The sequence below is a fragment of the Cryptomeria japonica genome, unplaced genomic scaffold (genome assembly GCF_030272615.1).
Source record: "Cryptomeria japonica unplaced genomic scaffold, Sugi_1.0 HiC_scaffold_78, whole genome shotgun sequence".
NCBI lineage: Eukaryota > Viridiplantae > Streptophyta > Pinopsida > Cupressales > Cupressaceae > Cryptomeria > Cryptomeria japonica.
The window spans coordinates 170091-181679 of NW_026728900.1; the positions used below are offsets into that span (position 1 = coordinate 170091).

Genomic DNA, 11589 nt, shown 5'->3' on the forward strand with positions numbered 1-11589 from the left:
GAAGCCAAGACATATCATTATCAATGTGTCTCTTATATTTTGCTTTTGTTCTTTTATTTTGATGAGTAGTAGCCATTTACATTAATTGAGATAGAGTATACTATTCACCAAAAAAGTAGGGGGATACAGGATCATCCCTTAGGAGTCAAACTTGTAGAGTCCAAATAGACAGAAAACACATAAAATACGACTCAAGCCTGAAGAGTAGAAAACACAAAGAGAAATCACTAAGTGGCTAAACTAGTGACCAAAGGAGGCAGATCTCTATTATCCTTAGGACCCCATACATTAGTAGGGTTAGGGCTGTCATCAAGGAGGGACCACCCTTCTTTAATAGTAGCCTCCTCTTTTTCCTTGTCCTAATCAATGCAAGAAGCCTTTGGAGGAACTAGACCATCCACTGTCACCAATAGAAGTTGGCCAACCATTGTCACCACTAGAAGTCGGCCACCCGCTAGCACCACCACCAACCAAGGACACACTCCCTGAGCCCCACCCAGAGGAAAAGCACTCACATGGCAGAGAGGTGAAGTGTCACCTGTTGAAATCGTTACCACCACTAGACTGGTGACAAGGAGGTTGAGACCATAGGGTCCAAGAACAACGAACAAAGGAGCTACATCCATGTCAACAAATACAAGGCATAGATCGATCACAAGAGGTAGAAGGACTAGAAAAGATGCTATCTAAAGGATTTGGAGGCACTTTTGCAATTGTACAAGGAGCATTTCCCCAATACTCTAGAAGGGTTTGAAGGTGGGCCACCTCCAACACAGCCTTGTTGGCTTGCACTTGAATTTGAATCATCACATTATTATGCATACACACATTAGTGAAAAGTGAAACCTGAATAACAATTGAGCTATGAGAAAATGAAACAACATTTCTATCTTTCCATATTGTAAAGACTATTTCCACCCTAAAAGCATGCCGAATTTGGGTAAATTTGAAGGAGATGCAAGACGAATCTCCTAGAAGGGTCATATACCAAGAAAGGGCCTGTAGCTAGAAAGGCAAAAAGAAATCATGAATCCAACTCCACAAATTTTGATCATAGTGACATAATTAGAAAAGACCTATGAAATTTTTATGTTGTCCTTAGAAAGGGCAACATTGATCAGGATTACCCATATGCCTTAAGTGAGAGCCTAGAGACAAGACTCAACACCAAATGCCTCAAGATTGATCCTTGTGGCATGAGATTATTATTATTATTTTACTCGACTCTCAACACAAAATGCCTTAATATTGATCCTAAGTGATATGAGATTAAAGCTAAACCAAAAAAATGGTAATTTTGACATAAAAGATGAATTTATGGGTATGGGTGTGAATGTAGGTCTAAATCATTACTAACTAATGAATATATGTGAATGTCTAGAAATTTTAAATATACACATATAAATTTTACATATTGGTAGAATCATTGAACTAATATATTGCACAAGATTCTTAAGCATAAATGTAGTAACACCTCTCACTTATTGATATTTAATTTTAAAGACATAATTCTATCAAAATAGAAACACAAATTTGAATAATTATTAGCATGAATCTATTAATTTTAGTACTATAAAAAAATATTAAACTGCAAAATACAATTCATACACTTTTCTCCTCAACAATATAATAATTAAATATACAGTTTAAAAAGAAACTATATTAATATCCAAATGACAAAAAATATCTTCTTTGTATTAGTTATCCAAACCACTACTTGGATTAAGTAAATTGGGACATAGGCCCGAAACCTTTAATATAATAGCCTCGAAGGCAAAAAGGAGGGATATCACATGTAGTGAGACTATTGAAACCATAAAGACCAAACACTTTCAAGCAAAAGCTTTCGATCGAAGCTATGAACCGAACAGAAACAAAAATATTGACCAAGAATTAAAGCCTATATTTTTTAAACTATCAATTTTTGAAAGGTCCCCAAAACCTTTTCCCAAAGAGACACCTTGAACAGAGGCATTCTCAAACATGATATGGGCTTATTAAAGTGTTAATCGATCCAGGTTAAATAGGTCAAAGTTGCTGCTGTGATAATTCAAAAAATTATATTAAGAGAAGATTAAATATAAACATGGTATATTTGGTTCTAAATTGATTTGATATTGGTTTATATTCATCTGGTATCGCTAGATGTTAAAGGATAGATAGCTTTTTCAAATAATTAGGGAAGATAATTATATTTCAAGGGTTGCGTTTTCCAATGCTAATCTTCTTAATGAGATCAATTTTGAAACTATGGAAGTGATCAAGGGTAGCAATATCATAAAATGGAATTTTTTTAATAACAAACATACATATATTTAAAGAAATTTATGTAGAAGAAGCCGAGACATATCATTATCAACGTGTCTCTTATATTTTGCTTTTGTTCTTTTATTTTGATGAATAGTAGCCATTTACATTCATTGAGATAGAGTATACTATTCACAAAAAAAGTAGGGGGATACAGGATCACCCCTTAGGAGTCAAACTTGTAGAGTCCAAATAGACAAAAAACACATAAAATACGACTCAAGCCCGAAGAGTAGAAAACACAAAGAGAAATCACTAAGTGGCTAAACTAGTGACCAAAGGAGGCAGATCTCTATTATCCTTAGGACCCCATACATTAGTAGGGTTAGGGCTGTCATCAAGGAGGGACCACCCTTCTTTAATAGTAGCCTCCTCTTTTTCCTTGTCCTAGTCAATACAAGAAGCCTTTGGAGGAACTAGACCATCCACTGCCACCAATAGAAGTTGGCCAACCACTGTCACCACTAGAAGTCGGCCACCCGCTAGCACCACCACCAACCGAGGACACACTCCCTGAGCCCCACCCAGAGGAAAAGCACTCACATGGTAGAGAGGTGGAGTGTCACCTGTTGAAATCGTTACCACCACTAGATTGGTGACAAGGAGGTTGAGACCATAGGGTCTAAGAATAACGAACAAAGGAGCTACATCCATGTCAACAACTACAAGGCATAGATCGATCACAAGAGGTAGAAGGACTAGAAAAGATGCTATCTGAAGGATTTAGAGGCACTTTTGCAATTGTACAAGGAGCATTTCCCCAATACTCTAGAAGGGTCTGAAGGTGGGCCACCTCCAACACAACCATGTTGGCTTGCACTTGAATCTGAATCATCACATTATTACGCATACACACATTAGTGAAAAGTGAAACCTGAATAACAATTGAGCTATGAGAAAATGAAACAACATTTCTATCTTTCCATATTGTAAAGACTATTTCCACCCTAAAAGCATGCCAAATTTGGGTAAATTTGAAGGAGATGCAAGGCGAATCTCCTAGAAGGGTCATATATCAAGAAAGGGCCTCTAGCTAGAAAGATGGAAAGAAATCATGAATCCAACTTCACAAATTTTGATCATACTGACATAACTAGAAAAGATGTATGAAATTTTTATGTTGTCCTTAGAAAGGGCAACATTGATCAGGATTACCCATATGCCTTAAGTGAGAGCCTAGAGACAAGCCTCAACACCAAATGCCTCAAGATTGATCTTTGTGGCATGAGATTAATTTTTTTTTTTTACTCGAGTCTCAACACAAAATGCCTTAAGATTGATCCTAAGTGGCATGAGATTAAAGCTAAACCAAAAAAATGGTAATTTTGACATAAAAGATGAATTTATGGGTATGGGTGTGAATGTAGGTCTAAATCATGACTAAGTAATGAATATATGTGAATGTCTAGAAGTCTTAAATATACAAATACAAATTTTACATATTTGTAGAATGATTGAACTAATATATTGCACAAGATTCTTAAGCATAAATGTAGTAACACCTCTCACTTATTGATATTTAATTTTAAATACATAATTCTATCAAATTAGAAGCACAAATTTGAATAATTATTAGCATGAATCTATTAATTTCAATACTATAAAAAAATATTAAACTACAAAATACAATTCATACACTTTTCTCCTCAACAATATAATAATTAAATATACAGTTTAAAAAGAAACTATATTAAATTTCCAAATGACAAGAAATATCTTATTTGTATTAGTTATCCAAACCACTACTTAGATTAAGTAAATTGGGACATAGGCCCGAAACCTTTACTATAATAGCCTCGAAGGCAAAAAGGAGGGATCTCACATGTAGTGAGACTAGTGAAACCATAAAGACAAAACACTTTCAAGCAAAAGCTTTTGATCAAAGCTATGAACCGACAAGAAACAAGAATCTTGACCAAGAATTAAAGCCTACATTTTTTAAACTATCAATTTTTGAAAGGTCCCCATAACCTTTTCCCAAAGAGACAGCTTGAATAGAGGCATTCTCAAACATGATATGGGCTATAGTGGAACCTTGGAATAGAAGAAGAGATAACCAACCATTAGCTAAGACTAGAAAAGAAAGGAAATAGATATTAGAATAGAAGAAGATGAAGTGAATCGCTCCAAGAGGAAAATGAGGGTAATTCAAATGGTGAACCAAGAAACCATCACTCTCCAAGTGTGCTTCTAACCGGACATGTCAGCATATCAAAGTCAAAACCATGCACTCTCTACAAGTAGAGGCACCTCAATAGGAACAAAAGCAACAAAATTCTCCAAAGATTCCACCTCAATAGGACTAGGACAAATGATTTTTATAATATCCATGTTAGAAATATTGGGAGAAACACAAACAATGGAGCCCACCTATAAAGGACCTAAAGTAATGAAGCCAATTTCGAGGTCCACCTGAAAAGGGGCAATAGAAGAGAAAATGGGACAATAGGAAGTAGATGCCCACTCAAAAAGTAGACAAGAAGAAACCTTCCTCCAAAACACTTGAGACATCAAGCTTAATTAGAAAGACCAAAAAATAGCACTTGGATAGCACCCAGATCCACTCCCCAAAGGAGAGAAGGGCAAAAGAAGACTTAACAATCACATGTTGTAAGACAACTCTGATAGGGTCCCTAAACCCCTCAAACTGGGAAGGGGGGAGAAGAAAATTACTAGGGGTCCTAGCAGACCTTGTACACAACAAATAAATAGCCACAACACCCGAGAAGTCTCTTCACTGTAACCCAACTCACCACTAACTAGAACAAAGTCATAGCAAAAACTAGCCCAAAAACCCCTATGAGGAATGGAGAACCAATGACAAACTAAAAGCTTTGAGAAGCAAGATTCCCCAAGACACAAAGGCATATGGGGGGAATATAATAGAGAGAGGTGGACATCATAAACCCCGTATAAGAATAGTGGATAGAAGGCATCACCTCCATATCACCAATGAATAGGCTCACCAGTGGCTCAACATCAAACATCAAGCCAACCCGAATCTTTACACAAGGGGTAGTGCAGAAGAAAACCACACACAAGATCAAATCAATATTGACCAACAAAGAGAGCAACCTACCAACTACCTTCACCACCTCTTTGTGAACAACAAGATCAAGAGCATGGAAGGCTCCATAAATCAGGGACAAAGTACCCAGATCCAAGGGCTCAACTAAAGAAAACAAGGCCAAGACACCCCAACACATGTTGGAACCTCAAATCGCACACCAACATAAGGCACAAGATAGTGAAAAGAGGCCCATGAAGGGCGTCCAACAAAGCCAAAATGAAGGATAAGAGAGTCAACACAAAACCCCATAATGAGCAAGGCAAAAAACTAAAGGCAATATATCCTCCATCTTCTCTCCACTCAGAAGCCCCATCTGAGAGTAGGGGAACAATAACTCCAACCCAAATCCTACCTCTATCAACGGATTTGGTACCAAGACCCCCAGCAAACCAAGGGCAAAGTAACACGGTCCCCTCCATTATCATCAACCTCACCTCCATCCTCTACATACTCCCCTGCAACTCTCTCTCCTTTCAAAACCCTAACTCGACACCTCATCCTCCCACTCATGACAATGTTATAGCTTTTGTTGTATGTTATGTTCGATTATCATGCTAATGTTGAATACTACTTTCTTTTAGATGTTAAATTTGAACTACAATATTATTATAAAATCAATAATTTAAAAAGAAAATCTTTTTTGGAATTATTAAATTAAAAATCTAAAAAAAAGGAAATGAAAAGCGTCATTTTTAGATTACTTGTTTCCGTGGAACGTGGCACCGACATTACAAAGAATTGATTCTGACTTCTTTAGAAGTGGTCTACATAATCCAATCTCCTCCCACAGCATTTTCCTTCCTTTCTTCATTTGATGTTTCGACGAAACGATTGAACAGATCGGAGATTGTCTAATTTCGAATCCTTTTCCTTTTTGCCTTAAGTGTTTCGAGAGAACGACTGAGGTTCCCTCCTCTGTACGCTTCTAATAATTTTTAATATTCATTTTCGTGGAAAAGACGAGGAAAACTGAACACAACAATATGACCTATTTTATTTCGAGTAAAAGACCAAACCCAGATTTCGAAGTATTTTCGTCCTGTGTTCTTTTGCCTTGAATGTATGGAGAAAGATTTGAACTGGCCGCTTCTTTGAACAGCTCAGCCTTTGGATAAATATTCCTTACTCTTTATTTTTCTCGATGTTTCGAGGAAACGGCAAGGAAAGTATTGAACTCCCTACGGAAAGATATATTAATTCACTTTAGCATTCATCTTCCATGACGCATATTGTAAATCACATCTTATTCACCCCGCTTACTTATTCTATTGTTGTAAAAAGGATTTTTAGCATTTGAACTGGAACTAATGGCTTCTTCGTCGTCATCTCACCAGCAAAATCCGGAATTAAAAGCTTTCTCTGGAATAAAACCTGCCGGCATAAGAAGGAAGATTTCTGAATCTTCAAGACTGTTCGACGTGTTCATCAACCATAGAGGCCCTGATGTCAAACAAACTTTGGCTACTCAACTTTACAACTCCCTTGAGCAGCTGGGAATACGGACGTTCCTTGATTCCAAAGAGAAAGAACTAGGAAATTCGTTTCCTTCTACTATTGAGACAGCCATCCGCTCTGCAAAGGTACACATAGCTATTTTTTCCAAAGGATATGCAGAGTCACCTTGGTGTTTGGATGAGCTGCTTCTCATGTTAGAAACTAAGGCCAAAATTATCCCTATATTTTATCAAGTGATGCCTTCTGATCTCCGCCACATAGAAAGTGGAGTATATGCTGGTGCATTCATTAAATATGAAAAAAAGGGCAGATATGTTGAGAAGCTTGGTGAGTGGAAGGAAGCTCTTCAGTCTCTTTCATTTATAGCTGGAGAAGAATTTCAAAGGTAATCTTACTGTGTTTTGTAAACTCTACTTTATATACTTTTTTGTTCCATCAATTCTGGTTAACTATTTTCTCATTGAATTCTGCTTTCATTTTATAATGTTTCAGTGACTGCAAAAACATAGTTGCAACAGTGCAAAAGGAATTAGAAAGGAAAAGATATTTACACGTCGCCACACATCCAGTGGGGCTTAATAATCTTGTGAAAGATTTTGAGATGCGATGCCTTGAAGAACTTGCACAAGATTTTGAAAACCAATGCGGGTTGAAAGAAGGGAAGCATAGCGCCAAGGTAGTTGGCATTTTCGGCATGGGTGGATCGGGGAAAACAACTCTCTCTAAAGAGTTGTTTAATCGAAAGATTTTGAGTTACTCTAGAGCAAGTTTTTTGTTTGATGTGCGAGAAGCATCTGTGAGAAACCAGTTACATTCTTTGCAACTTAAGCTTCTGAAAGATCTCTTTCAGAATCATGATCTCAGATTTACGAGTCCAGAGGAAGGAACAAGCTATCTCAAAGATAGTTTTCAAAGGAGCCCTCATTTAAGCTTCCTAATTGTTGTAGATGATATCGACTATGTGGAACAGTTAAATGCTCTAGCGGTCATGGATATCCTAAATAATATTGGTGATAGTCTTGTTATTGTCACAACCCGTGACGTTGGGGTGCTTATAACTGCAGGGATTACCGTCGGTTATAATTTAAGAGGAATGGATAGAAATTATGGTAGAGAACTCTTTTGCTGGCATGCCTTTGGCCAACCCCATCCATCTAGCGGGTATGAGAAGCTGGTTGACTCCTTTGTTGATGTTTGTGGAGGGTTGCCTCTGTCCCTTCAGGTACTGGGCAGGCATGTTCATGGTAGAAATAAGGATTATTGGAATTTGGAATTAGTTAAAGTTAGAAAAACTCTTCCTCGAGATATAAAGAACAGACTGAGAATAAGTTTCCATGCATTGGATGATGAAGAAAAACAGGTTTTTATGGATATTGCTTGCTTTTTTATAGGCAAAGCTAAGAGTATAGCTGAAAGGTTATTGAAGGGATCAGGATGGAACGCTCAGCATGCACTAGCAACACTAAAAAATAAGTGCCTTGTAGAAGAATTCAAACTTAGGAGTCGGAAAGGAGAAGTGACGATTGGATTGAGAATGCATGACCACCTGAGGGACTTGGGAAGAGAAATGGCACTTGAGCTCAGCCCTCCTCATCGCCTGTGGCGTCCTCAAGATCTGAAAGTTTTGGTATGCTTGTTAGCCCTTCAGATTTTCTCTTTGGTCTTGTAGTATTCCTAATCAAAACATTTTATTACATAAACAGAAACCTGATCTACTTCTATGTATGCAGGAATCAATGGGTTTCAAATTAATACTCGCCAAAACCAACATCAGGTGTTACCATTCCATTTTCGACAAGTCTTTGGGTTCTCAAGTTACGTTCTTTGTAGGCCAACCACGTACTTGGCTTGAGACATCAGCTTCCTTACTATGGCTCCAGCTAGAGGGCAATTCCGGAGAACAACCATGCATCCCTTCTTGGATTCCTCTTCAAAATTTGCAGCGTTTGACAATCAAAGGCGGGCAACTCAAGACGTTGTGGGAGAATCCCGTACAGGTATTCTGATCTTCTCTCTGAAAAAGTAAATCTCCCCGTTATGTTGTCTCTGGAATATTTTTTATCATGGAAAGATTTACACAAATTTATCTTGAAATTCAGGCACCCTCTCAGTTGAAGGAGCTGCAAATTTGTGAAACCTCTTTGATAGAGTTTCCAGATTTATTGGGAGTATCAAAAGATAGTTTAGAAAATAGAGGAAAGTCCAGTAGTGTCAAGACCCCGAAGACTGGCCTTGAGAAACTAGAGATCGGTGGTGAAAAATTTGTATCTAAGATATTAATCAGTGGAATCCACTATCACAGCCTTAAGTCAATCAAACTTCATGGAATGGAAAATCTTAAGGAATTGAATTTAATAAGGGTAAAAACATTAAATTGTCTTGATATTAAAAATTGTGCAAAACTCAAAAGATTGATAGGAACATCCGATCTTACAAATCTTGTGCTATTAAACATTAATCAATGTCCAGACCTTGAGTTTGAGGACTTGCGTCTCATGGGTATGAAGTGTCTGGAGGGGATAACATTTGATAGAAATGTAAAGCTAAAATATTTTGAGTTGGGGGATTGTCAAAATTTGAAATCAATAGATTTTGGTTGTGAAGAGCTTGTAGAATTAACCATTCGGGGTTGTCCAGAGCTTGTGGAGTTGCCAGCTTTTTTAGGTCCTCGTTCCCTCGAGAGGATTATATTTGATGGATGTGGGAAACTTGAATGTCTTGAATTGAATGGATGTCAAATGTTGAGAAGTGTCTCAGGTAACTTCGACCTTAAAGCATTGTACATTTATGATTGTCCTGAGCTTGAGATGTTTCCAAGTCTTGCAAGACCGAGCTGCTTGCGGCAAATTGTGATCGACTCTTGTGAGAAGCTGCAGAACATATTGGGGATTGACGACTTGCGCGGATTAAGATTGATGAGACTTATTTATTGGAACAATGCAGTAATACGAGATCGCATTCATAAGTTGAAGGTAATGATTTCAACACTGCTTTTTAACAGAAGTAAGCGTTCTTTCATTTCGTTATTCACCTTATCTTTATTCTGCCTTTTGCTCTTATAACATAATCTATATTTTTGCAAGTAATGATTGAAGTAATCTGTAAATGAAAATAAGATACCGTGGGTGACTAACAGTATTTGGTAATTCATTTTAGAGTGTGCCATCAGTGGGAATGGATATGATAGGAAGAGCAGTGGATGGAGCGGAGTCAAGTTTCAATGAATATCTGTTTTCTGACGTTCATATTGACCTCAATGCGATCATTGAAATTGGCAGCCACGAAACTTTTCTCAAGTGGTCAGAATTGAGTGCGGTTATCGGATGCTTTCTGGTTGTGATTGATACCTCTATTTCAGAAGAGGGTATAAATAAATTACTTCCACTCTATGGCCCTAAGGCGCGTCAAGGAGAATGGATAATTACAATGGTGGCATGTGATATTTCGAGATACTATTATCTTCGGGCTATTGAAGGTATTTTGAGGAGGTATGGAATACTGAAGAAGGGGTTTGGGATAGAGGTGAAGAAAGGTGAAGAGTATAAAATTGTGGGTGTGTTACAAATCATTGTTGATAGGTTATATTATTTATGAATGTAATTTATTGAAGATGATTATTTTTTAAAAGTGCTATTTATATTGATTACAGTTCAAAGAAAAGAATGAATTTTATTTTTAATAATGAAAAATAATAATTTGACGGTTTAATTATAATGTTTATTAAGAGAGTTTAATTATAGGATACAATTTATATCAAAGAGTTGTGGATAAACTGATGTTGTTCGAGCATGCAGTTCTCTGCTTAGCTGCTATTCTTAGCTTCCATCGTCAAACTCACATTCATTACCATGCTTTGCTGTACTAACAATTTGAACAACTTACTGGGAGATCCATCGACCAATGCCTTTGCTTTTAATGGATTCGTAGTTTAATTTAGTTAGCAATAGAATTAGATTCCAAATTATCAGTTTTAATTCGAGATGAATAATGCATGCCCATTCATTGTTAATTTCTTTTTAGTCTGCAACATATTGTTTTGTTTTATTTTAGAACTGTAATTAGTCTTTTCCACAGAATAATGCATGCTTTGCATGCTCTATCTTTAGTAGTGTACGCCCTGCTTTTTAGACAGTTCGAATCCTAAGGATGTGAAACAAAAACTTTATAAATTGGAAAGAACTTTATATTTTTGTGTGATCTGCAATAATAAAACATAATACTGTTAAAAGTAGAGAATTCTGAAATAGAGTATTCAGTTTGATTTCAAGGTCTATTTTTTTTTTTTCTATTGAATGTTTGAATGTCTATTGTTATGTGATAAGAGATGGAAATGGTTTTTATGTTCTTTCTGTCATAATTATTTAATTCAATCAGTTGGTCAAGGGTAGAGACTATTATCAAATTCTACAAGTAGTATCAAAGTAGGTAATTTTGTTTTGGGTTGAAGTTTTGTTGTTGGAATTTCGCCAAATTCTAACTAGATGCCTGTTCTAATATTTGATGGAAATGAGTATGATTATTGGTGCATTAAGATGCCAAACTTTTTGATAGGAAAATATTTGTGGGAGATTGTTAAATCAGGGTATGAGGAACTAGATGATTGGAATGCCCTTACTACCAATGAAAGAACAACAAAGAAGGAGGCGAGGAAGAACAATGCTCAAGATTTGTTTCACATTCAAATAGCTCATGATAAGAGATTATTTCCAAGAATCTTAGGAATAACAATTGCCAAAGATGCCTGGAAGACTCTACAA

The 11589-nt window shown here is 36.7% G+C and overlaps 1 protein-coding gene across 1 annotated transcript; it reads left to right on the forward strand.

Moving 5' to 3' along the window:
• The first annotated feature begins 6684 nt into the window (after positions 1-6684).
• On the forward strand, positions 6685-10426 carry LOC131864164 (disease resistance protein Roq1-like). Its single transcript, XM_059215182.1, has 5 exons — positions 6685-7217; positions 7325-8459; positions 8563-8829; positions 8932-9804; positions 9989-10426. The coding sequence occupies exons 1-5, from the start codon at positions 6685-6687 to the stop codon at positions 10424-10426; spliced, it is 3246 nt and encodes a 1081-aa protein (XP_059071165.1).
• Positions 10427-11589: the final 1163 nt, after the last annotated feature.